Genomic DNA, 27,712 nt, shown 5'->3' on the forward strand with positions numbered 1-27,712 from the left:
GACCCATGCCTGACTCACAGCGTCCCCTGACCCCCCACCTGTATCCGCTCCAGGGCCACGGGGGGCCAGGACCCATGCCTGACTCGCAGCGTCCCCTGACCCCCCTGCCTGTGTCCGCTCTGGGGCCGCGGGGGGCCAGGACCCATGCCTGACTCACAGCGTCCCCCGGCCCCCTGCCTGTGTCCGCTCTGGGGCCGCGGGGGGCCAGGACCCATGCCTGACTCACAGCGTCCCCCGGGCCCCCTGCCTGTGTCCATTCTGGGGCCGCCCCAGCTGCTGCGCCGGCTCGGGCAGGCCCCCCTGCCTCTGTCTCCGTCTGTGCTCTGGGCCTCACCTGTGCGCGCAACCTCCTCCTGTCTGGTCGTGACCTGTTATGGAGTCCAGGCCTAATTTGCATATTACCTCTTTTTTGATAGATAGATAGATAGATAGATAGATAGATAGATAGATATAGATTGCAGAGAGGAAGGGAGAGGGAGAGACAGATAGAAACATCAATTATGAGAAAGAAGCATTGATTGGCTGCCTCCTGCACACCCTCTACTGGGGATTTAGCTGCAACCCAGGCATGTGCCCTTGACTGGAATCGAACCCAGGACCCTTCAGTCCGCAGGCCGACGCTCTATCCATGGAGCCAAACCGTCTAGGGCTATATTTTTTAATTAATGAACTTTATTTTTTAGAGCAGTTTCGGGTTCACAGCAAAATTGAGCTGAAAGTATGGAGTTCTCGCTTATCCCTGTCCTCGCATGCACAGCCGCTCGTCAGCACAGTGGCGCGTTGTAACTGAGGAACCTGAATCGGCACATCATCGTCACCCAAAGCCCATCCTCTACATTAGCGGTCTCTCTTTGAGCTGTACATTCTATGAGTGTGGACAAATGTGTTTCAGCATGTACCCACCTTTGTAGTATTGCACAGAATAGTTTCACTAAAAATCCTATGTGCTCCTGTTCATCCCTTCCTCCCCGCCAGCCCCTGATAACCACAGATCTTTCCAGAAATGTCATGTAGTTGGAACCATACATCATGTAGCCTTTTCAGACTGGCTTCTTTCACTTAGTAGTATGCATTTAAGGTTTCTCCGTGTGTTTTCCTGGCTTGATAGGTCATTTCTTTCTTTTCTTTTTAAATATCTTTTCATTGACTTCAGAGAGGAAGGGAAAGGGAGGGAGAGATAGAAACATCAATGATGAGACAGAATCACTGATCGGCTGCCTCCTGCATGCCCCACACTGGGGGTCAAGCCCACAACCCAGGCATGTGCCCTTGACCGGAATCGAACCCTAGACCCTTCAGTCCGCAGGCTGACGCTCTATTCACGGAGCTAAACTGGCCAGGGTGATAGGTCATTTCTTTTTAGTACTGAGTAATATTCCACTGTCTGAATGCACCACAGTTTATTTCTCTGTTCACCTCCTGAGGGACATATTGGTTGCTTCCAAGCTTGGGTAATTATGAATAAAGTTACAATAAATATCCATGTGAGGGTTTTTTGTGGACATGGTTTTCAGCTCATGGGGGTAAATACCAAGGAGCAGGACTCCTGGGCCATATGTTGAGTATGTTTATGAGTAAGAAACTACTAAACTGTCTCCCAAAGTGGCTGCACCATTTTCATCTCTCCCAGCAATTGAAGGATAGTTCTTGTTCCACATCCTTGTCAGCATTTGGTGCTGTCAATGTTCTGGATTTTGGCCATTCCAATTGGCACATAATGATCTCATTTTTTTTTTTAAATTTGAAATTCTCTAATATGTGATAGTAAACATCTTTTCATATGCTTACTCGCCATCTGTGTTTTTCTTTAGGGAGGTGTCTGTTAAGGTCTTTGCCCCATTTTTTAATTGAATTGTTTGTTTTCTTATAGAGTTCTTTGTGTATGTTGGATTTCAGTCTTTATCATGTATGTCTTCTGCAGCTATGTTCTCCCAGTCTGTGTGGCTTGTGTTCTCATTCTCTTGACATTGTCTTTAGCAAAGCAGACATTTTTCGTTTTAATGAAGTCCAACTATCAATTGCTTTGGTGTTGTATCTAAAAAGTCATCGCCATACCCAAGGTCAGTTAAGTTTTCTCCTGTTATCTTATAGGAGTTCTATAGTTTTACATGTTATATTTAGTCTGTGATCCGTTTTGAGTTCATTTTTATGAAGGGTATAAGGTATGTGTCTTGGTTCACTTTTTTGCATGCGGATGTCCGGTTGTTTTAGCACCATTTGTTGAAAAGACTGTATGTGCTCCATTGTACTGCCTTTACCCCTTCGTCCAGGTTCAGTTGCCTGTTCTTATGTGGATATATTTCTGGGCCGAGGTTTGCCCCGCCCTTTACACACCAGGCCTGGATTGTGTGGCCGCTGCTCCTGGGTCAGCACCTGTAGTCACACTGGTTTCTCTAGCCTCCGTTCTGCCCTGTTGGATGCACCTAGCCCGGTGCCTGGTGAATAAGAAGGGCTTAATAGATAAGCACTAAACGTGAGTGGGCCACCTCCTTTTGAGGCCCAGCTCCTCCTCCTCCCATCCTATTCTGCTCCTTCTCTCAGGTCCTAAGTGTGGGTCTCCCTCCAGGCTCCGGCCAGGAACCGTGCGTGGCTCTTTTTCCAGTCCCCCCGAAAGCTTGTTCGCCCACCACTGCACTGTTCCCTCCCATGGCAGGCTTTCCTTCCTCTGCCTGCGGGTACCTGCCTCCGGGAAGGCCTTCTCGGCACTCCACCCCAAGAGAGTGTGGATAGCTCTTCTGGGCACCCTCCTGTCATCCTGTCCTTCCCGACGGCAGCGCCTCTCCGCTCTGATCATCAGCTTCTCCCCACTCGTCTGGGAGCCCTTGTAGGGCAGGGATGGCATCCTCAACATGGGCACAGTGTACGGCTTTTAGTAGGTGCCCATGAAATATTTGTGGAATGAGTAATGCGTTTGCAAATTGTGGCTTCTCACCTGCATTTTGGGCTCATGTTCCGGCTACCCAGAGGAGTTATACCTAAACCTAACTAATCGCCTGGCTGCCCTGGAGCCTATTAGAAACTAAAAGTGGAAATTGCAAGGTGTGGGACCGTGTGCGTGAATGCTCCCATTTGAACCAAATAACTCTGAAAGGCGGTGAGAGAACTAAGGGTGTTGGGCAAGGGGTGGGAGGAAGACTTTTTACTGTGCTATTTGGCTTTGTACCATGCAAATTGCTCTGTGTGTGTGTGTGTGTGCGCGCGTGCGTGCGTGTATAATTTAAATAGAAAACTATCCAGGAGTCACAATAAACAATTCAGGACCCAACACAGACCTAAGGAATAAGCCTCTAATGAATCGGAATATCTGAATAATCCCCTGCGATGCTGGTCATCAGCCAGGCACAGCCCCACTGGTAGGTCCTGCTGTCGCTCCAGTGCAAACTCAGCCAAATGCCAGTCTCATCATTTCCCCCCTCAAAGTTGCTTTCCTCCCGATGTCCAGCTGCCCTTTCTGTCCCCTCCGTGTGCAGGTCTGTCCCTCCTTCCAAGGCCCTGACAGTGTTGGCTGCAGTGGCATCCTGGGAGGACCAGGGACCTTGCTGTTCTGCTACATTGGCACCCAACCACCGATTCACCCATCACGCCTTATCCCTGTGCACTCTGCTGGAGCAACATGTTCACACACATACACCTTACCAATGTGAGCCCTTTCCCCACGTACACGCACCTGCACACGTGCCAGTTCAGGAGAAAGACAGGGGAAGGCCGAGAGGCACTTCGCCCTTTAGCAAGCTGAGGCCACAGGTGCCGCATCATTTCCCCACTCCTGTCCCGCCTCCTTCAGGCAGGCCTTTTTGGCTGCTCCAGCTCACATCGATCTCACTTGGTTGAATCCTAAACTTACCGGTTTAATTGTCCCACAGGTGTTGACTTCGCTCTCAGGATCGATTGTAAGTTCCTTGAGGGCAAGAACAGAATCGTACTTCTTTGTTAACCTGGTTACCTGGGCACGGTGGGCTCAGGGCTAACCGTCAGTACAACTTGTCGGGTCACTGACATTCATGTTTCTTTCCTTTTCAGGAGGGCGTGGGGGGAGGAGAGGAGGAGTCAGAGATCAAGAGAACTTTCTGAGCGGTCAGGGGTATGATGACCAATCATAGTAATAGTTTACTGAGCAGCTCCCATGTGCTAGCCTCGGTGCTTGTGTTTTAAGATGCAGTAAATACTTTATATCTGGTCCTTGTAAGAACCCTGAAAGGTAGGTATTATTATTCATACCCTTTTGCCGAGAGATTAAACAGTACCTTGTAACCACGATTGGATCCGCTCCAAACCCTGTACTCCTCAGAGGCGGAGCCCTGAGGTGCCGCTGGGAGGAGGAGCATCTTGAGAGGGGCAGGGTTAGGGGATGTATTAGTGGTGACACTGAGGATGAGGCCAGTGGCCACCAAGACCATACACCTGGGGGAAGACAGCAAAGGCTGTCACAAATTTTGTTCCGGGCCTTTTGCACGCCAATGGCGAATGGCCTAGACTAGTGGTTGGCAAACTCATTAGTCAACAGAGCCAAATATCGACAGGACAACGATTGAAATTTCTTTTGAGAGCCAATGTTTTCAAACTTAAACTTCTTCTAACGCCACTTCTTCAAAATAGACTTGCCCAGGCCGTGGTATTTTGTGGAAGAGCCACACTCAAGGGGCCAAAGAGCCACATGTGGCTCGCGAGCCGCAGTTTGCCGACCACAGGTAGTCCCTGACCCCCGCCCTGCGCCAAGATTTGCATCACTCCCTAATGCCCCATTTCTTTTTGGTTTTTGAAGGCATTTGAGAGATTTGAGTTGGAGAAGAAGGCTTTAAAAGAGAAAAGCTACCGCAGCTCGGAAGACAGAGGCAAAATCCTTTCTCATAGTGTTTTTGTGGGGTTTGGTTTTGTAGGATCTGAAATGCATTCAGTAGGAATCCAGAGTTTCAGATGGGGATATTTTTGTAATCTTCTGAAGGAGTCTTAAATCTGACTTCTTGGCATTGGGCAACAAAGGAGGGAAGGACAATACCATTCAGAGGCCACCTACTATGTGCCACACTGCATCAGGCAGTTTCATTTTCCTGCTAAATCTTCATAATGCCCCGACTAGTGAGGTTGGCGCTACTGAATATATTTTATAGATGAGGAACAGGCTTGGGGGGAGTGAGGGCTTAATAAGTCAGCAGCACGGGTGGGATCTAGTAAGACTAATACTGTGAGTGTCATCAGGCAGTTCAGGTTGAATGAAAAAATCCCAGTTGTAATTACAGCCCAGCGGTGGACAGACCCTGCGGTTTCTCACATCCCATTTCTCTTCTTCCATTCTTCTGCAGACAGAAGTCAAAGGAAATCACCAGAGATTTGCAGTGGCTCAGAATTCAGGAATGTCAGATCTATCTCTATTAAAAGGGTAAGGGATCCTGGGTGTGTGTCTGACTGGTTTCTGCTAGGCATGAAATCGATTTTATTCCTGGGAGGGGGGCCGGGGGGCGGGGGGAATAATTGGCACCTGGATGGTGATGGTGCAGGAAAATCGCTCCCTTTATAGAGGATCTCAAAGTATTTTGACGATGCTAGAATTTCTCACAACACCCTGGAAAGAGCAGAATGGGGGGCGTTCCAGAGGCATTTGTCTGCTTACCTGTAGAATGCAGATGTTTGCTCCTGGGAACAAGGAGTCCAGATTCAGCCCACACAGCTCTGTGCCACCTTAGCTCCAAGGGGTGGTCACACAGCAGGGCTGGTCCATCAGTCCCTGCAGATGCCCGAGAATCTGGGATTCAGTCGTTGGATGACCTGTCCACCGTCACGCAGAGCTGATGGCAGAGCCCCACTTCCTGCTCAGATCCTGGGGCCCACGGCCGGACCCCCCCCTCTCCAGCAGCCACCCCCTTAGGATTCTCCTAAGCTTGCGCTTTAAACTACTCAGGTCATAGGTGTTCAAACCCTTCAAATATTGGAGAATAGGAATAATACAGTATTGTTATCCTCTCTTCACCTTTTAGCCTAGGACAGTGGTCGACAAACCGCGGCTCACAAGCCACATGCGGCTCTTTGGCCCCTTGAGTGCGCTAACACCACTTCTTCAAAATAGACTCACCCAGGCCAAAAACCGACTTCTGCGCATGGGCCACGAAGTTTTAATCGCACTGTACGTTTGCGCCCGCACGTGGTATTTTGTGGAAGAGCCACACTCAATGGGCCAAAGAGCTGCATGTGGCTCGCGAGCCGCAGTTTGCCGACCACTGGCCTAGGAAATGCCCACACAGCATAAAGTCCAGCAGTTGAGAGTCAGCACGGAAACTGTCGTATAACCCATGATGCGGCTGAGCAGAATGAAATGTCCTGCCCACGGTGGCACAGCTACTGAATGGTGGAGCTGACGTCTGACCCCAGGTTGTCCGACTCAGAGTCAGTGCATTTAGTCACTGAGTTCAGCCACTGTCAAGGCCATAGTCCAGTTAGAAAGCAATTCAGTCCCTCCAAATGTCTCCAGTAGGTGCCTTTGGGCAATGGCAATTTAAAAAAAAAAATTTTATTGATTGATTTACAGAGAGAGAGAGAGAAAGAGAGAGAGAGAGAGAGAGAGAGAGAGAGAGAGAGAGAGAGAGAGAGAAACATTGACTTGTTGTTTCACTTATTTATGCATTCATTGGTTGCTTCTTGTATGTGCCCTAACGGGGGATCGAACCTGCAACCTTCACCTATCAGGACAATTCTCTACCCACTGAGCTATCTGGCTAGGGCCAAGTGATGGTAATTAGTTTCCTCTTTCTACTTTTCTGTATTTTTACATTTTTATAGTTATATTTTATTTTTATTCTAAAAATCCATTTAATGATGTATATTAAGAACCATAAGGATAGTCATATTCTTTGACCTAATATTGCCATTTTGAGAAAGTCATACTAAATAAATAACCCAAAGAAGGGGGAAGCTATATGTTCCAAGTTATTACTAATTTTAAAAAATATAATGGCACCCGGCCTGGCATGGTTCAGTGGTTGAGCGTCAACCTATGAACCAGGAGGTCACGTTCGATTCCTGGTCAGGGCACATGTCTAGGTTGCAGGCTCGATCCTCAGTGTGGAGCGTGCAGGAAGCAGCCTATCAATGATTCTCCTCATCATAGATGTTTCTATCTCTCTCTCCCCCTCTACCTTTCCCTCTGAAATCAATAAAAAATATATTTAAAAAAAATATATATAATGGTAGTAGCATTAATTGGAAGTAATTAACTTAATTAAATTATAGCCCATCTTATTGATGGGATATATTATTATAGATGAGAAATTTAAAGACAGTGTAGCAATGTGAAAAATCTAAAGTTAAATGGATAGAGCAGGACATAAAAGTGTGTGTGTGTGTGTGTGTTGTAAATGAAGTTTCATAACACATTTGTATACATGTGCTCCAAGCCCGAAAGGGAAAATAGAAATCATGTGAGTGGGTGTTTGGTGGGAGGTGCCGGGATCATGGACGCACCCTGCTTTCTCTCAGCACTCTGTAAGGTTGTTTTATTGTCTTGATGATATAAAGGGGAAGATACCCTGTTGTCTTAAACTGTCGAAATGATGCACCCCATTTTCATATCCTGCTCTCTTGCTTCAGAAAACAGCAGATAAAAAGCTGCTAGCCGAGCTCTACCAGTACCCCGAGTTTAACGACTCTATGCCGAATGAGCTCCCGAATGGGGTGGACTTCTGTGACATGGTGGCCAACGTGGTCCGGTCCGAGAGGAACCCCTTTACTGGCAAGGTAAGCAGGAGGTGCAGCTCACCTCTGTGCCGCCAGCCGCGGGCCGGCTGTGCCCCAGCTATGCAGCCACCCCTGCAGCAGACGCAGCTGTCCCAGTCACACCCCGGGAAACAGAGTCAGGGCGTTTGAGTAAGTCACCGAGGGCCACACGGTCTGAAGTGACTTCGCTGAGATTAGACCCCAAGCCCGTGCTCCCTCCAAAACCTAGACTCTGCCTGCAGAGCGCTGGTCTCCGGATCGTTGTGACCATGTATTCCATCAGCAAAACATTGAGTCCACACCCTCACGATACATGCTTTAAAAATAGGGTATACATGCTCTGCTGTCAGTTGCCACACTGTCTATCAGTAAACTTAGTTTCTTTTTTTCTTGGACATTAGTTAGAACAGTGTCTTCCCGTGGTAAACCGTGGGGTGAGTTACACCTGGAGAGCAGCCCGCACTGGGCTCCCAGGGAGGGAGGGGGGAGGGAGCGTGCCGAGGCCCAGAAGAACCCCGTGCACACTACCTCCACCCCTGCTCTCCCCCACCCTGCTCTACCCCCACCATGGCTCTCCCCCAACCCTGCTCTCCCCACCTCTGCTCTCCCTCCACCCTGCTCTCCCCCACCTCTGCTCTCCCTCCACCCTGCTTTCCCTCCACCTCTGCTCTCCCTCCACCCGGCCCTCCCTCCACCCGGCCCTCCCTCCACCCTGCTCTCCCTCCACCCCTGCTCTCCCCTCACCCCTACTCTCCCCTCACCCCTATGTGAAATAGTCAACGTTCACATGGCAAGGCAAATAGTCAACATTCACTCTAAAGTTGACTATTAGAGTTGGTGTTTGTTATTTTTTTTAAGTTAACTCCAAAAATGACTGGTGGGAAACGCTGTGATTATAACAAGGTGTGGGACCCAGGAGGGAAGGAAGGTTTTGAGTGGAGATGATTATGAATCTGGCGGTGGCTCCCGGTGAATTAAAAAACAGCAGCAACATTAATAATGTGAATTTTGTTTCTTTCAAGTCTTTCTGTTCACATAAAGATTTAGAGAAGTTTCTCTCCTCTCCTCCTATACGAGCCATCTGGCTGGACAGCTTCTGGTGGATCTTCCATGAGAGGTACCAGGTAAGTGCAAACCGATGGCTGCTCTCCCCTGCTCAGGGCATGTTCCTGTGGCCCTGATCCTGACCCCTTCCCCATGGGCTACCCGCCCCTCTGGCTCCACGCACTGCCTCTGCAGCCCATCCTCACCCTCCCCTCCCTCACCCACGCCTCTCCTCATGCCTGTGCTTTAGCCATTCCCCCGTGCCTTGCAGCTGCCCTGACTTTTAGTAACTATTCCATGTCACATGCTGGTCAGGGGCAGGGCAGGAGGAAGTCAGGACCTCCTGGCTCAGAGTTAAGGTGCGTTCTTCAACACTCTGCCCTGCTGTACATGTTTCACAAATCCTATAAAATGACTGTGTTATTTCCTAAATGTTAATAGGTTAAACATCTTGAGAAAATTAATTTTTTAAAATGAGAGAAAATTTTATTTAAGAATCTCAGCCCTTGGCTGTTTCAACAGGGACTCTAATAATTCCTGCTCTATTTTTATTCCTGGTAGCAAAACAGAGAGGTCCAGAATAAGCTGTTCGACCGGATAGCCCAACAGTATGCTTGGCTTTTGTTTCATGGGCCCAGACCCCACTCTGAAGAGGCTATCTTAAAAGTGAGTATCAACCACTGTTTAGAAAAAAATCACATGAGGGAATAATTGGTAAGCTCGATATATTCATACACTGACTTGTAATGCAGCAGTTAGGAAAATGAGGTACGTCTGTATATACAGGGTGGGGCCAAAGTAGGTTTACAGTTGTTTGAGTGGAAAATAATACAATAATAAATAAATAATAATACAATAATAAACTGTTTCAGCACATTCAACTGTAAACCTACTTTGGCCCCACCCTGTACTGATTGGGAAAGATTTTAAGTGAAAAACAAGGCAATTTATACAACTCTATGTTAAAATATATATATATACTAGCATTCCCGTTGCAGGAAAAATCCTGCAATAGGGTTTCCTGCTGCACTCTACCCCGCCCCGCCTGCTCTCCTCCCTTGTCCCCCGGCCCGCCTTCTCCGCCAGCCTGCCCCGCTCTCCTTCCTTCTCCCCCGGCCCCGCCTCCGCTCCTCCCTTCTCCTCCCCCGCCCCCCCGGCTTGCTTGCTTCTCCACAGCTTTGCTCCCTTCAGCATCTCTTGGCTTCTTTCTAAGCTGTCTTGATATGCAAACTAGCCGCCATCTTTGTTGGGGTAATTTGCATACTCGTCCTGATTGGTTGGTGGGCGTGGCTTGGGCGTAGCGAAGGTGCAGTCAATTTGCATATTTGTCTATTATTAGGCCTACCTAATTTTATATGTTCCTATGAATAGAAAAAACTCCAGAAAAAAATTTACCAAACTTTTAGTAATGGCTATATTCTGGGAAATAAGGATATAAGAGACTTTCTTTTCTATTCTATATATTTCTATAGTATTTAAATAAGCATATAATTTTAAAATTAAAGGTAGAATATATAATAAACAAATAAAAGAAAAAGAAAAAAGTAGAATATACATATTTATTTTTTATATATGAGTATCTATCCTATATAATAAAGAAGTAATATGCAAATTGACCCTCACACCCTCGCATCACAAAGATGGCTGCCCCCATGTCATCACAAGATGGCTATCCCCACATCATCACAAGATGGACGGCAGGGGAGGGCAGTTGGGGGGGCACCAGGCCTTCAGGGGAGGGCAGTTGGGGGGGACCAGGCCTGCAGGAGAGGGTAGTTGGGGCAACCAGGCCTGCAGGGGAGGGCAGTTGGGGGTGATCGGGCTGGCAGGGGAGCAGTTAGGTGTCAACCATGCCAGCAGGGGAGCGGTTAGGTGTCAATCAGGCTGGCAGGGGAGTGGTTAGGGGGCTATCAGGCTGGCATGCAGAGTGGTTAGGGGCAATCAGGCAGCCAGGCAGGCGAGTAGTTAGGAGCCAGCAGTCCTGGATTGTGAGAGGGATGTCTGACTGCGGGATCAGGCCTAAACCGGAAGTCAGACATCCCTCGAGGGGTCCCAGATTGGAGAGGGTGCAGGCTAGGCTGAGGGAAACCACCCCCAGTGCACCAATTTTGTGCAGCGGCCTCTCATATATATATAAAAAGCCAGCAACCAGAATGCCATAACGACTGGAACAACCAATTGCTATGATGCCCACTGCAGCCAGCAAACCACCTGATCAGGGGGTGGGGCCGGCCAGCCAACCTTCTGCAGCCCCTCCCCCCAGCCGGCACCACCCCTGATCACCCCCCCTACCCCAATAGGGGGCAGGGCCGGCCAGCCAACTTGCCTGTGGCCCCTCCTCCAGGCTGCTGGCCCCTGATTGGCCCCTCCACCCTTTTGGGGACGGGGCCAGCTGGCCCACTGCCGACAGCCCCTCCCCATGGCCAGCCACACCCCCAATCAGCCCACACTACCCCGATTGACCAGCAGCCCCTCCCCCCAGCCAGCTCTGCCCCTGATCAGCGCCCCCACACACACCAATCGGGGATGGGGCTGGCTGGCCAACCTCACATGGCCCTTGTCCCAGCCTCTGACCCCCAATCGGCCCCCCTCCCCCCAGCCAGCCCAGCCCTGATCAGAGTGGGCTGGCCAGCCAACCTCCTGCCGTCTCCTCCTCCCAACATGGTGAAGGGACTGGAGTCCATGTTGATGAAAACACCTGTGGTGGCCGACAGTGGCAGCAGCAGTGGGGTGATGGTGCCTTCCCCTGATCAGCCCGGTCACCTCCTGAAGAGGGAGGCCGGACTGCGGCTTAGGACCGCTCCCCATGGGGAGCGGGCCTAAGCTGTTAGTAGGACATCCCCTGAGGGCTCCAGGACTGTGAGAGGGGGCAGACTGGGCTGAGAGACCCCCCTAGTGCACAAATTTCGTGCACTGGGCCTCTAGTCCTATCTAATAAAAGAGTAATATGCAAATTGACCATCACTTCAACACACAAGATGGCTGCCCCCATGTGGACACAAGATGGCCACCACAAGATAGCCAGCAGTGGAGGGCATTTGGGAGGGACCAGGCCTGCAAGGGAGGACAGTTGTGGGCGATCAGGCCAGCAGGGGAGGGCAGTTGGGAGGGACCAGGCCTGCAAGGGAGGGCAATTGGGGGTGATCAAGCCTGCAGGGGAGGTCAGTTAGGGGTGACCAGGCCGGCAGAGGAGGGAAGTTGGGGGGGGGACCGGGCCTTCAGGGGAGGGCAGTTAGGGGCAAACAGGCTGGAAGGGGAGCAGTTAGGCATTAATCAGGCTGGCAGGCAGAAGCGGTTAGGGGCAATCAGGAAGGCAGGCAGGTGAGCAGTTGGGAGCCAGCAGTCCTAGATTGTGAGAGGGATGTCTGACTGCCCGTTTAGGCCCGATCCTACTGGGATTGGGCCTAAACGGGCAGTTGGACATCCCTCGAGGGGTCCCAGATTGGAGACGGTGCAGTCTGAGCTGAGGGACACACACACACCCGTGCACGAATTTCGTGCACCGGGCCTCTAGTCTATATATATATAAAAGCCTAAGTGACTTGCCGACCAATCGACGGTCACTGTGACGCACACTGACCACCAGGGGGCAGACCCTCAATGCAGGAGCTGCCCCTGGTGGTCAGTGCGCTCCTGCAGCAGGAGCACCGCTCAGCTGACCGACGGGTGCCAGATGCAGGGCTCATGGCTGGCTGCTGCAGCCCTGAGACCACAGCAGAGCAGCAGCGAGCCTGACAAGCAGTGGCAGGGACAGGTGCAGTGGGACCGGGATGAGCAGGAGTGGCAGGCAGGAGTGGCAGGCGGCGTTGGACTGCCGGTTTCAGCCCGATCCCTGCAGGCCATGCCAAGGGACCCCACCAGTGCATAAATCCATGCACCAGGCCTCTAGTCCTACCTAATAATAGACAAATATGCAAATTGACTGCACCTTCGCTATGCCCAAGCCATGCCCACCAGCCAAGCCATGCCCACCAACCAATCAGGATGAGTATGCAAATTACCCCAACCAAGATGGCGGCTAATTTGCATATCAAGACAGCATAGAAAGAAGCCAAGAGCTGCAGAAGGGAGCAAAGCTGTGGAGAAGCAAGCAAGCCAGGGGGATGAGAAGGGAGGAGCGGAGACGGGGCCAGGGGAGAAGGAAGGAGAGCAGGCGGGCTGGTGGAGAAGGCGGGGCGGGGGAGAAGGGAGGAGTGCAGACGGGGCCAGGGGAGAAGGAAGGAGAGCAGGCGGGCTGGTGGAGAAGGCGGGGCGGGGGAGAAGGGAGGAGTGCAGGCGGGGCCGGGGGAGAAGGGAGAAAAGCAGGCAGTCTGGCGGAGAAGGCAGGGCGGGGAAGAAGGGAAGAGAGCAGGCGGGGCGGGGTAGAGTGCAGCAGGAAACCCTATTGCAGGAATCTTCCTGCAACGGGAATGCCAGTAATATTATAAAAGTCACTATTGGGAAAATAATCCCACAAAGAGTTTATAATAACTAGGAGAAGTGCTTATGTTATAACTAGTGGCCTGGTACACGAAATTCATGCACTCGGGGGCAGGGGGGGTCCCCTCAGCCCAGCCTGCACACTCTCCCAGTCCGGGAGCCTTCAGGGGATGTCCAACTGATGACTTAGGCCCACTCCAGACGTCCTTAGCACTGCCGCAGAGGCGGGAGAGGCTCCACCACCACTGCTGCGCTCGCCAGCCCTGAGCCTAGCTTCTGGCTGAGTGGCACTCCCCCTATGGGAGCGCACTGACCACCAGGGGGCAGCTCCTGCAATGCACATCATAGCGATTGGTCATTTCACCATTCGGTCAATTTGCAAATTAGCCTTTTATTATATAAGATGGTAAATGAATAAAGCCAACTATAAATGTATAATTTGAGCTCAAACATAGTTAATAAATGACAGTATCACCTGTGCATAGGAAAACTCCAGTGAGTAGTACTTACTAGTACCATTTCTGGGGAACAACAAGATGGTAGGTCACGGGTACCTTGTCACCTTTGGCTGCTTGCAGAAGGGGCTAGCGGAAGGGTTGTTGGCCAGCATAGCGTGTTTGAGACGTGCTCCCAGGTAGGGGAAGGAGTTCACGGGCTGTAGGGCAGTGCAGGTGAAAATTGGTCCGTTCATAACCAGGAAGGCAGCATGCTGTCAGGTAGAGAATTTTTTAAAAAAAATACGTTTTTATTAATTTCAGAGAGAGGAAGGGAGAGGAAGAAAGAGATAGAAACATCAATGATGAAAGATAATCATTGATTGGCTGCCTCCTGCGTGCTCCCTACTGGGGATGGAGCCTATATCCCGGGCATGTGTTCTGACCGAGATTCGAACCGTGATCTCCTGGTGCATGGGTTGATGCTCAACCACTGAGCCACACTGGCCGGCCATCAGGTAGAGAATTTTATCAGAGGTCCTTTCTGATGTCAGGGGCTCTTTTCTGGGTCTAGAAATGTCCAGAATGTTGCCTAAGCTCTGCTTGCTTCCAGAGGTTGCCATCGCTTCTGAGTAAAGGCCTATACACCAGCTTCAGTTGCTGCTTCCCACAGTCCTGGCTCAACACACACGAATTCAAGTCCGACATCTGTAACACCATAAGCCTGTGGATTTCAGGTAAGAGGTGGCTTGGAAAGCAACTCTGGCAATACTTTTTCCACCTGAGTGTGTTCTTGTTTGCCATCCCTTCATTGAGGCAGGTGTCCTTTTCTCTCCTTGACATTTAAGAACAGTGTGCGCTTAGAGCAATTTTAAGCACCAATTTTCCTGCTTCCTCAAAACGGTTCTGAGCCATTCCTAGTCCCCTTTTTGTGTCCAGCTGCATCTGCAGGTAGCAGGTTTGAGCACAGCCCCATTTGCTGTGCACAAGCTACCTTTGTGCTGTGAGCTGATGGCCCCAGAACTCAGGACCCCAAAAGCATCCCCCCTTCCACAGCCTCCCCTGAGTGATGCCAGGCGGCCCAACTGTGTAGTCTCCCTGTCTGCAGCACACACGGTGCCAGTGTGACGTTTGCTTTTTTTAATATATAACATATTTTAATTGATTTCAGAGAAGAAGGGAGAGGGAGAGAGAGAGAAACATCAATGATGAGAATCATTGATTGGCTGCCTCCTGAACACCCCCTACTGGTGACTGAGCCCACACCAGGGCATGTGCCCTGATCAGGAATCAAACTGGCAACCATTCGGTGCACAGGATGACACTCAACCAACTGAGCCACACCAGCCAGGGCTCAGCGCAGACATTTTTAAGGTCACTAAAAGCCACCGTTATTGAGAGGCTTCTATGTACTAGGTACTCTGTACTAGGTAAGCACCTGCTACATTTCCTGCTGTGTTGGCGGTCTCCACGCTTACTCCCACATTAGGAGACGTGCTAAGAGAACTCACGGTGTGTTCATGGCGGAGATTTATTACAGCGATGTGGTGAGGACACACCGTCGGATCATAGGGGAGAAGACAGGCAGAGTTGGGAAGAGCCTGTGCAGGCTTCCTCATGCTCTCTCCCTCCCAGAACCCTCTCCTTCTGCAATAAAAATGTAGCCGCCTGCCTGTGAAGTTTCTGCCCAGGATCCCACTAGAGAAATAGCACCCAAGACTTCTGGGAGCTGGTCATGCAGCCACCTCTGTCCACATGTCCCAGATGCCAGAAGAGCAGAGGTTCAGCATACGCCACATCATTTTACAAGCAGTCAAGGCGCAGTGACCCCATCTTATCCACTAGGGAAGATGTTCCCCCAGCTTTATTGAGATGTAATTGACATATAGCACTGTGTAGGTGTAAGATACCATGTGATGATTTCATACACGTATATATTGCTGAAAGTTTACCATAACAAGGTTAACTAACACATCCTGCACCTCACATAATTCACATTTTTTTTGTGGGGGTGGTTATGATGAGAACATTGAGGATTTACTCTCGTAGCAACTTTCAAGTAGACAATACAGTATTGTTAACTATAATCATGATGATGTTTATCAAATCCTGAGAACTTGTTCCTCCTATAACTGGAAGTTTATACCCTTTTTTAAAAGAATATATTTTATTGATTTTTACAGAGAGAAATGGAGAGGGAGAGGGATAGAGAGTTAGAAACATCAATGAGAGAGAAACATCGATTCAGCTGCCTCCTGCACACTTCCTACTGGGGATGTGCCCACCACCAAGGTACATGCCCTTGACCGGAATCGAACCTGGGACCCTTCCATCTGCAGGCTGACGCTCTATCCACTGAGCCAAACCGGTTAGGGCTGGAAGTTTATACCCTTTGACCAACACCTCCCCATTTCCCCCACCCACCAGCTCCTGGCAACCTCCATCCTACTCTCTGCTTCTGAGTTCAGCTTTTTACGATGCTAAACATTAAGTGAAATCATACAGTATTTGTCTTTCTCTGTCTGACTTAGTTCGCTTAGCATAATGTCCTCAACGTCTGTCCATGTTGTCACAAATGGCAGGCTCTCCTTTTCGTGGCGGAATAATACTCCATTGTGTGTATATGCCACGTTTTCTTACACATTCATCGGCGGATGGACACTGAGGCTCCATGTGTTGGCTATGTAAATAGTGTTGCACTGAGCATGGGAGTGCAGATATCGCTTCAAGACAGTGATTTCACTTCCTGTGGGTATGTATCCACAAGTGAGATGCTGGGATTGTGTGGTAATTCTGTTCTTAATTTTTGAGGAGCGTCCATACTGTTTTCCATAATGGTTGTACCAATTTACATTCGTACCAACAGTTCACAGGAGTTCCCTTTCCCCACATCTTTGCCGGCATTTGTTATTTCTTGTCTTTTTTATAATAGCTACTCTAGTGGCTGTAAGGTGACATCTCATTGTGGTTTTCATTTGTATTTCCTTTTTAAAAAAAAATCTTTATTGTTGAAAGTATTACATATGTCTCCTTCCCCCGCCCCCCAATTGACCCCCTCCAGCCGACCCTTACCCCCCCCCCCATCCCAGGCCTTCACCACCCTATTGTCTGTGTCCAAGGCTTATGCATATATGCATACTAGGTGATTTGTATTCCCTTGATGATTATTGATGTTGAGCACTTCTTCCTGTACTTATTGGCCATTTTAAGTATCTTTGGGAAAATGTCAATTCAGGTCCCCTGCCCATTTCCTAACTGGATTATTTGTTTTGTTACTGAGTTGTATGAGCTCTTTTATACTTTGAATATTAGTCCCACATCAGATGTATGATTTACAAATATTTTCTCCCATTCAGTCGGTTCCCTTTTCATTTTGTTGTTTCTTTTGTTGTATATAGGCTTTTTAGTTGGTTATAGTCCCACTTGTTTATTTTTGCTTTTGTTGCTTGTGCTTTTAGTGTAATGTAAAAAAAAATCATTGACAAAATTAATGTCAAAGAGCTTTCCCTCCTGGTTGTATTCCAGGAGTTTTATGGTCTCGGGTCTTACACTTAAGTCCTTAATCCATTTTGAATTGACTTTTGTAAGTGGTGTAAGATAGGGGTTTCAGTTTCATTTTTTTGCACATGAATATCCAATTTTCCTAGCACCATTTATGGAAGAGACTATCCTTTCTCCATTGATTATTCTTGATTCCCTTTCCCAATATTAGCTAACTCTATATGTGTGGGTTTATTTCTGGGTTTTCAATTCTGTTTCAATTATCTATGTGTCTGTGTATTGTTTTTTGCCAGTACCGTACTGTTTTGATTTCTATAACTTTGTAATATAGTTTAAAATCAGAGAGTGTGATGCCTCCAACTTTGTTCTTTTTCAAAATTGTTTTAGCTGTTCAAGGTATTTTGTGAATCCATACAAATTTTAGGATGGTTTCTTTCTATTTCTGTGAAAAATGCCTTTGGAATTTTTATAGAGATTACATTGAATCTATAGGTGGATTTGGGTATATGGACATTTTAATAATGTTAATTCTCCTGGTCCATGAACATGTGATATTTTTCTATTTATTTGTATCTTCAATTTCTTTCATCAATGTCTTAGAGTGTTCAATGTGTAGATATTTTAATTCCTTGGCTAACTTTATTCCTAAATATTTTATTGTTTTTAATATTATTGTAAATGGGGTTTCTTCTTTATTTCTTTTTTAGATAGCTTTTTGTTAGTGTATAAAAACACAATTGATTTTTGTGTGTTGATTTTGTATCCTGCAACTTTACTGAATTCATTTATTAGTTCTAACAGGTTTTTTTGTAGAATCTTTAGGATTTTCTGTATATAATACCAAGTAATTAGCAAAAAGAGACAATTTTACTTCTTCCTTTCTGATTTGGATATCTTTTATTCCTATTCTTGCCTAATTGCTCTGGCTAGGACTTCTGGTACTGTGTTGAATAGGAGTAGTGAGAGTGGGTACCTTAGTTTTGTTCCTGATCTTCAAAGAAAATATTTCAACCTTTCACTGTTGAGTATGATGTAGCTATGGGCTTGTCATATATAGCCTTTATTATGTTAAGATATGTTCCTCCTATACCCACTTTTTAAAAAGGTTTTTATCATGAAAGGATGTTGATATGCCAGAGGATTTTTCTGAATTTATTGAGATGAGCGTGTGGTTTTAGTCTTTCATTCTATTAATATAATGTATCACATTTATTGATTTGTGTGTGTGATACTATCCTTGCATTCCAAGGATAAATCCCACTTCATCGTGGTGTATGATCCTTTTAACGTGCTGTTGAATTCTGTTTGCTAGTATTTTGTTGAGAATTTTTTCATCTATATTCATCAGAGATATTGGCCTGTAATTTTCTTTTCTTATGGTATACTTATCTGGCTTTGGTATCAGGATAATGCTAGTCTTCTATAATGAGTTTGGGAGTATTCCCTCCTCTCCAATTTTTTGGAAGAACTTGAGAAGGATTGGAGTCAATTCTTCTTTAAATTTTATTAGAATTTATCTGTGAAGCCATCTGGTCTTGGGCTTTTCTTGTTGGGGGTAGGGGGTTTGATTACTGACTCAATGTCCCTGTTCATTTGTCTGTTTTCCATAATGGTTGTACTATAGATCTTCCATGATTTAGTCTTGGGAGGTTGTACGTTTCTAGGAATTTATCCATTTATTCTCGGTAGTTAGGGGAAGTTTTATATCAGTGGAAGGAAATGTTCACCAGCCACGGTCCCAGATGCCAGCTAAGGGCCAGTCTCGCAAGCGGACCTTTGTAAGGACAATAGTCTGCACGCCCAGTTAATCCTCTCGGCATTTGCAGGATCGAAGAAATTCAACAGCAAACACATGGGGGAGCCGCACTCAGATCCAGGCATCAGGTTCAGCACCACAGCACAGCTCGGTCCTGGACCCTCTGCCACTCTGCCTCCTGGTCCCTGCTCTTTCTGTCCCTCCTTCCTATCCCCCTTTGTCCAAGGCTGTGCCTCCTTTTCCTGATCCATCCCCAGTAACAACCCCCTGTCTACTTACTTTGTCCAGCAGAGACAACAGCTGTGCATCGAGACTCAAATTTCTCGATTAATCCCTGGCCTTTTCTTTCCCAAACCGAAGAACTGAGGGAGACAGTGGAGTTTCTCTAATGTCTGAGGGTTCAGGTTCCAAGAAGCCAAGACTCTGAGACACATGGTCTCCTTAAAAGGAGAGCACTAGTCCCATCAACATCGCCATCAAATACGAGGGTGAACCCCTTCCTGGCACTTAGCTAAGTGTGACAATAAGTTGAACAAAATTTACCAAGTACCTATTTCTTATGATCTAGGTCCAATATTAAGCCCTAGAACAGGAGCGGGGAAGATAAATCAGACCTGCCCTAGGCGAGCTCAGAGTCCAGTAAAAGCAGAGGCGATAGACGTGAAAACAAGTAATTGCAATGCCTTCACGTCTGCACAGCCTTCACTCCTGTAGAGCACGCCCCAGGTTCACTTGTCTGGGTGTGATCTGATCCTCACAGCCGCGCTGTCAGGAGGGCAGGGTGGGCATCACCATCTGCATCTCCCCGATGAAGGAACCAAAGCCTCTGAGAGAGGAAGTGACTCCCAAGACCACAGCGGTGGGATGGGGATTATGCTTGCTGGAAGCCCAGCCGCCCCAGGACCAGCGGGGGCATCTCAGAGGCTGTCTTCTGTTTTCTGCCTCTCGTTCTCTTTTGCAGTTTTCGTGATCACTTTTGACTTCCCCTTAGGTATCTATCCGAGCCCACTGGGCTATGACAGTTGGGACTACTCAAACCTGGATCCAGAGAGATTCTGGAGGGAAGGATTAATGTCGAGGAGAAGACGACGGAGAAAGGGTGAGGTCCCACTTATGGACTTCTGTCCCCTTTGCCTGGGTCACGCCCAGCCACCATCTAGTTGGGGCAGGGAAAGGTCTTCGTATTGAAATCCTCAGGCCAGGTTCTCTCTCGTGTATCCCCAAACGAGCCACCAAAATGACTGCAATGTTCATTTATGAGCCATAGTTAGAGTCAGCGCAGCGTAATTGTTGGGGGGTGTGGGGCGGTATTTTATATTATAATAATAGATGCCAGTTATTGTCTACTATGTGCCAGGCACCATGCTCAGCTCTTCATCCTTTTTATTGAATCTTCACAACCACCAGCTGAAGGACACACTAAATCCTCAGATGAGGAAACTAGAGTTCAGAGAGGCAACTTCCCCAAGGCCAGCTTTCTTACCGCAGTCAGCAGATACACACAGAGCACCGTGTGCCAGGCACGTGCCAAATAGACACGAGGATTCCCCGTGGAGGCCAGCACAGCCCCCGCCGGGCAGTCTGATGGGAAATACAGGCAACACGATGACACCGCAGTGAACGGGGCACTGTGATGGGAAATACGGGTGCTGAGCGGCATGGGGCGGGGTACCCCGTCCAGCCCCGAGAGGGTCAGTGAGTGGCAGTTAGGCTGAGGTTTAAAGGATGTGTGTTTTAGGCTGGCAGGAGGGGAGGCTACTGTTCCAGACAGAGGGAACAGCAGGTGAGAAGACCCAGAGGCCTGCGGGGAACAGAGAGGCATTCCTATGGCAGCAGAGGGAGGACCGCGAGGGATAAGCAGCCGTGGTGGCTGAGGCAGGATTCAAACTCAGGACTGCGAAGTGTGGTCCAAGGGCCTGCAGCATCAGCATCCCTCTAGCTGGACTGAATCCGACTCTGCCGTTTACCGGATCTGCCGTGACCGATAAGCACGTGCTAGTTTGAGAAGCCCTGGTGCAGGGCACAGGGAAGGACATCCGGACCGCCTCGGGGAACTCTGAGCGTGGCTGCGGGAGCGGCTGGAAACTAGAATACGCAGAGCCAGGCACTGCTGTGTGTTCCTCTCCTACATGTTTACATTGATCGGCCCACATAGTAGGGCTGCTTTCCCAGCAGTGATCACGGGCACACAGGAATTTCAAGGTGAAAAGAAAATCTAGCCTGTAAATTGTCTTCAAATTTAATGACATTTCAGTTAATACTGAATTTAAATCTTATAGGTTGTTACTTTTTAAAGCATTTAGCCCAACATTTATTCATTTCAATTTTGCTGGGTTCTGAGGTTTTGGTTCTTTCTTTGAAGTCTTTTTTTCTTCTGTGCATTGAGTGCTTGTCCTGTGTACTCTGCATACATTATTTCCTGTTGTTGGTTCATGGCTTGTGAGTTAGTTAGTACTCATACCTTTAATGGGATCAGAGAGGTTAGGTAACTTGCCCAAGGTCACACAGTAAGTGGTTCTGCTCTGCCTGAGGCTGGTTCTCTTGCTGTTGCTATTGCCTCCAGGGAGGGGGCTGTCTGCAGACCAAAGCTCCTAGTCTGCAGTGTCACCCAAGACATGAAGGAACTGAGGAACAACTTTTTCTCTTCCCTAGGAAAAGAGACGTCTTTCCTCAGTCCTAAGATGCACTCTTCTTACAAATCTGTCCATAGCAGGAAAGTCTCCCATTCTCCGGTGAGTTGCGGGGGGGCACAAACCCAGACCCCTTGGAGCCCCATAAGCTCCAATGACTTCCGATCAGCCCCACAGCTCTGCATTCCTCACCCCACCTTCTTGGGGCGGGGCCCTGGTTTTCCCAAGTCCCAGAGCTTGGGCACAGTGCGGGGCCTGGGCACAGTGCGGGTCAGTGACAGTGCTGACCCAGATTCCTCCAGCTGTGCCCAGACCTGCTAATACCCGATCTCAAAGCCCAGGCCCCTTTTCGATATTTCTGGGCATCCCCGGATTGACTCTCGTGTTGTCTCCTGCTTTCCTGAGCTCTCAGTGTGCACAGTCTGAGTAGCAGGGCGACCACGTGGGGTAGAATGGTTCCATCTCTGTGCTGTGGTGGGGTGGGGGCCCCAGAGCGGTCTTAATATATTTTTTTTACTGATTTCAGAGATAAAGGGAAAGGGAGAGAGAGAATCATTGATTGGCTGTCTTCTGCACACCCCCTATTGGGAATCGAACCCGCAACCTGGGCATGTGCCCTTGGCCAGAATCGAACCTGGGACCCTTCAGTCCGAAGGCCAATGCTCTATCCATTGATCCAAACCAGCTAGGGCGCAGAGCAGTCTTATGTTACCCCCATCCCAACGATGTCACCTAGCCTCATACACTCGGCGTAGTTGCTGGTCACAACATGAGAATCGATAGAAAAGTAATTGGACAGTCCACCATGTGCAGATTTTCTTTGCAAATATCCTCTCTAGTCCTTACAACATTTCTGCAAGGTCGGTAATGATTATCTTTTAAAAATATATATATATTTTTTATTGATTTCAGAAAGGAAGGGAGGGGAGAGAGAGAGAAACATCAACGGTGAGAGAGAATCATTGATTGGCTGCCTCCTGCACGCCCCAATATGAGCCCGCAGCCTAGGCATGTGCTCTGACCGGGAATGGAACTGTGACCTCCTGGTTCAGAGTTTGACGCTTAACCACTGAGCCATGCCAGCCGGGCGGTAATGATTATCTTTATTTGGCAAAGGAAGACATAGACCCCCAGAGCTGAATCACTTCCCCTGGGCCACACAGCTGACTTCAGCTGACGTCAGGACACTGTCAGTCTGAGCTCCTGCGTAATTCTGCTGCCTCTCCAACGAACAGGAGAGTCTAATAACTCAAACCAAGCCAGTCTCTGCTTTTTTCCTCTGCTCTCCTGACAGGCTCACTGAGGCCTGTTAAGAATGAACATGATGCTTCATTGAGCCTAGGTGTGTTTTCTCTCCAACAAATCCCAGTCACCACTTCAACACTGTAAACATCAGTAGCTGTCGCACAACCAGCTGCATGGTGTATGGGAAGTCCTTTCAGCTCTCTTCTCTCTAATCAAATATCATACACACACACACACACACACACACACACACACACATATGTGTGTGTGTGTGTGTATATATATATATATATTTAAAAGCCTTAGCGACCAAATGACCAACCAGTTGACCAGTCGCTATGATGTGCACTGACCACCAGGGGGCAGACGCTCAATGCAGGAGCTGCCCTCTGGTGGTGAGTGCGCTCCCACAGAGGGAGCGCCACTCAGCTGACTGATGCCGGACTCAACGGCTGGCGAGCACAGCTGCAGAGGCACAAGAGGCAGCAGGCCCAGCGGGGCAAGGATGAGCAGGAGTGCGTGGCGCCCCACCGGTGCCCGAATCTGTGCACTGGGCCTCTAGTATTTTTATAAAAGCAAAGTGGCGGTTGTTGAGACTGGTGGCTGCTCGTCTGCCACTTGGTGGGCCATCTGTTTAGCATCACTAAACTCCTACTCATCCTTAAAGACAGAACCTAAGTGTCTTCTCTCCTTGGAAACCCTCCAGCTCTCCCAGCTGAGTGAGCTCCCCCGTCAGAATCCAGCGTTCCCCACTCTGCCTTCGTGTGACACGCTGCTCGCACTGCGTCAGGCCTGCTATTAGTTGTGCGCAGTGTCTGTTGTCCCCTTCCTCTGTAGTAGAGAACCTCGGCTTTTCATCTGGGCACGTACATGGCCAATACAAAATTACTTCCTAGCCTCCCCGAGTGGGTAGCCATTCGACAGACCCAGTTAATGAGACGTAGGCAGGTGTGCCTGGGGCCGTTCCTGGGAGCCTTAAGGAAAACACACATGTGAATCCTTTGCCTCTTTGCTGTTCTCTCCGTTCTGCTCCCGGGAATGTGGATGGAATGACTGGAGCTCTAGCTGCCATTTTGGACCCTAAGAACAGGGTTTCTGTCTTAGGGAAGTTGGAACGTGTGCTGGAAGAAGTTGGAGGCCTGAAGGGCTTAGCCCAGCAGAAATACATACAAGCCCTGCATTGTCTGCCTTCAGGCTGTTACATGGAAAAGAAATTCCTACCACTCACATCCAACCCTAATCTTCTCTAATAAATATGTGATACTTTTCACACCTCAGCATAACTGTCTACTTACCGTTCTCTCCCTGCCAGCCTGGGAGCTCCTCCGCAGGGACCAGGTTTCAGGTGTTCCCAGTGCCAGACACAGTAGTAGTGGCTCAATGAAATGTTTACTGAAGGTGCGGTGATTGCATGGACAACGGCAGCTGTTTCCACAGAGCTCTGCCCACGAGCAGCCACTCCTGCACTTTGCACACTGTCGCTCCCTTAATCTCATAAGACCCCACGAGGAAACCAAGGCATCGAGAATTCGGTGACTTGCCCAGGATCGCCAGCTGTCGCGCAGCAGGTCCGGGACTGGAACCCCAGCGCCTGAGTCCCCAGCCCCTGCATTTTCTACATTGGCCTCTTCACTCCACCAGGTTCCCGGGATGAAGGGCTGTGTTGTCAAGCTGTGCCTGAAAGCTCTCCCTCTACGAGAAGAATCAGAAATATCCAGGAAATAGCATGGCATCCATTAATTACAGGGCCAAACTAATGGCCAAAATTGCATGTACCTTTTTGTATTATTCTCACTACCAGTTTTACTAAATTTGTTTTTCCCCCTCTCCCCTGCAGTCTAGTAGCGGACATCTAAACAGCAAGAGGAATTCAGAGGACACCGCACAATCACAGGATACCACGAAAGGTACAGTGACGAGCTACAAGGGAGGTGTAAGCTTTCGACTCAGTTATCATCTCCAAAACCCTCCTTTCTTAAGGTTGTTTCAACATAATTTGTCACCCTAGTGTGCACCAGGCTCCAGCCTGGGCCCTGGCACCAAGTAATATCTTGTGAGAGGACAGAACTGTCTTTTCAGTGCAACAAGCACTGATTAAGTTCCACTTTTGTAGAGAATTCTATCATGGCACCTGAGTTAGTGTTAAACTTATTAATTACTTGCATGTCTTTTTTTCTCACAAAAATATGCGTTTCTTGAAGATCATCTACTTTTAGCACATAGTAGATGCCCAGCAAATGCTTGTTGGATGGGTGGATAGCTTAATAAATGGACAAATCTATGGCCATTGGTGTATATCTGTATAAAATGCAAGTGAAATTGTATGAATTTCCCTAACCTACTTCCTGTAGTATCTCCCAATGATTCAAATCCTCCCAGGCATTTTCACACTAATAGGAAACAGAGCTCTACCATGGCTGACCAACTCCTAATTATTATTATTACTATTATTATTATTACTATTCTTTTTGCTAATATTACTTTGACAGATCATTGTCAGACTCAGGTCTTGAGGAAAGCTACACAAATCAGGAAAATATCAGAAGCAAGAATATATGAGAGTATGCTTCCTAAGAAGGTGAGCACAGAATTGGAATTTAATAGCGGAGGTATTTTAAAGGGGCCGGGGGTACAGCTACAAAGGCGAGCACTGAGATGTCAGGGTAAGAATTTGGGTGCTTCCGATTGTAGACTCAGGTGATGCCGTCAGATCAGGAAATCGCCTGAGGGTAATTCCTGGCTGGGGTGAGCACAAGGTAAGTAAATGTTCTGTCTGGATTTCTCCGGGCATTTAAATGCTTGACATTCAGGAGCCTGGGTGTGCGGGGAAGAGAGCAGGGAGTCTCAGTTTCCTGCTTTATGAAATGGAGGCAGTAATTCTGAGGTCATGGTGTTGGGAGACGGACCCGAGGTGGTGGTGATCATTACCATGTAATAAACCCTACGTGGCAGGCGCTGCACTAACCTGGGCATGCAGTGCTTGTTGTGTAACTGTCTCTGTCCTCTGAGATCACGCCTCCTGCTTTTCTTTAGTTTATTAGTGAGGAAAGTGATGCGCAGAACAAGTACTCATTTGTCCAAGTTCACAAAGCAAATAAGAGAGAAAGCCAAGGCTTGCATGCCGGTCTGTGTGGCTCTGAGCCTGAGCTCCTAACCACTGAGCCTTGCCACCGGCACAGTCCACGGAGCACAGGACTCCCGGGGTCGCGTGTTCGCTCCTCTCCTCCTCCCCTCCCCCAGTGCGCCCCACAAACCGCAGTGCCTGGCAGTTCCTATCAGTGGCACCTGCAGTCTTGTGTAGTGGAGAGGGGCCCTGAGGACCCTGCGCAGGACAAGAGGTTGGGGGGCTTTCCCAAGACACCAGTGAGCAAAGGCGTTTACCGTAGGGTTTGGGCCGAGGACAGCAAGTATTGCAGGAGCCTTCTTGAGCCTTCTTCAATTCTCCATATTATTACCACTGCCTGTGTCCTGTCCGCGTTTAGCAGGAAGTTTTTGAGAAGTAGCAGGGCCTGGTACAGAGACAGGCAGCATGGGTTCAAATCCTGGTGCTGATGTCATCAGCCGTGTTACTTGAGGAAGTTGTTTAACTTTTCCCACCTGCTTCTATAAAATTGGGAAAAATGAAGCCCAGCATTGTTGTTATGGTTTTATTTTTATTTTTTTAACTAAATCTTTATTGTTGAAGGGGGATATAATCTTTATTATGTGTCCCCTTCCCGCCCCCCATTGACCCGTTTTAGCCCGCCCCCCTCCCCACCCTAAGCCTTCGCCATCCTATTGTCTGTGTCCATGGATTATTTCATATAATTATAGTTCTTTCATGTAAAATATGTAATGTTATCTACTCAATTTTGCATCTTGATTATTTTAATCTATTGCATCTGAAGCAATAGTTTAGTACCAACTCTTCATGAATATTTTATTTTTTTATTTTTTTATTTTGTTAATTCTCAACGAGAATATTTTTCCCATTGATTTTGAGAGAGATTGGAAGGGACAGGGAGAGACAGAAAGATTGGTTGCCACCCGCACTCACTCCAACCAGGGCCAGGGATTGAGCCTGCAGCCTAGGTACATGCCCTTGACCAGAATCGAACCCGAGACCCTTCAGTCCTTGAGCCAGCGCTCTAACCACTGAGCAACCAGCTAGGGCTTCATAGACACTTTAATAGTGGCATGCTGTTCAACAAGCACTGATTAACTATTTCTTTGGTTAGGGATATTAATATCTAATTGAACATTATTCTAACCTTTTGTCATAGTAAAAATCTCCCCAGTCAACATCTTGGTGCCTAAGCCGTTTTTCTCTCTTTGGGGTAACTTCCTTAGGATAGCACCCTAAAATTAGAGTTACCAGATCGAAGGACATGAGTGCCTGTATGTTTCTTAATGCATGCTGTAAAATTGACAGTACCCTTTACTCCCGCCCCCGCCCCCTCTCTTTCCTGCTCAGTCCCACCCTGCCTGCAAAATCCCTGCGATGTCTTCAAACCGCTTCAACATTTACGGGAGGAGTCCTCTGGTTGTTTACTTCCTGCTGAACTACGCCACCCTGCGGCAGAGTGGCAGAGACGTGCTGATAACCAGGACGGAGATAACCAAGACCGTCCCATATCCTTCCCTGCTTCCTCTTCCCAGAAGCAAGGGTGGGGAGAGCCTCCAGCCCTTAATACAGCGCCTGGCACATAGTAGGTGCCTGTCAAGGGTGGCCATTGGTATAAGCCTAAGGGTCAGAATCTTGCTCCTTTTAGTTCCACATCTGCCTCGTGGACTGGCTGTGCGGGACCCGGGGGCGAGTCGAATTGCCTTGTGTAGCAAGTGTCTTCCCATGTACCAGGATGAATGGGCTAAGTAGGTCCGCGAACATTGCAGCTCAGTAATGCCTCCCAGATGCTCACGACCCTGGAGTATGTGTTGGTCAGGAATTTTGGTGTCTAAGTATGTGTGTTTTTCCTAACACACATCCCCTCCCCCAGACA

At 48.5% G+C, this 27,712-nt stretch overlaps 1 protein-coding gene across 1 annotated transcript in view; it reads left to right on the plus strand.

Moving 5' to 3' along the window:
* Positions 1–3,321: 3,321 nt before the first annotated feature.
* Positions 3,322–27,712, plus strand: part of FAM227A (family with sequence similarity 227 member A) — a gene marked incomplete at both ends in the record, with an annotated part of 44,592 nt that continues 20,201 nt past the window's right edge. Inside the window, 13 exons of the mRNA XM_079775495.1 lie at positions 3,322–3,353; positions 3,471–3,640; positions 5,238–5,377; positions 7,579–7,725; positions 8,727–8,828; positions 9,310–9,414; positions 14,215–14,338; positions 19,850–19,957; positions 21,511–21,590; positions 24,571–24,640; positions 25,223–25,311; positions 27,187–27,379; positions 27,485–27,584. Of these exons, the coding sequence (XP_079631621.1) occupies positions 3,322–3,353; positions 3,471–3,640; positions 5,238–5,377; positions 7,579–7,725; positions 8,727–8,828; positions 9,310–9,414; positions 14,215–14,338; positions 19,850–19,957; positions 21,511–21,590; positions 24,571–24,640; positions 25,223–25,311; positions 27,187–27,379; positions 27,485–27,584 (1,460 nt within the window). The remainder of the gene's footprint in view (positions 3,354–3,470; positions 3,641–5,237; positions 5,378–7,578; positions 7,726–8,726; positions 8,829–9,309; positions 9,415–14,214; positions 14,339–19,849; positions 19,958–21,510; positions 21,591–24,570; positions 24,641–25,222; positions 25,312–27,186; positions 27,380–27,484; positions 27,585–27,712) is intronic.

This window comes from Cnephaeus nilssonii (assembly GCF_951640355.1).
Source record: "Cnephaeus nilssonii genome assembly, chromosome: 6".
In the NCBI taxonomy this organism is placed as follows: Eukaryota; Metazoa; Chordata; class Mammalia; order Chiroptera; family Vespertilionidae; genus Cnephaeus; species Cnephaeus nilssonii.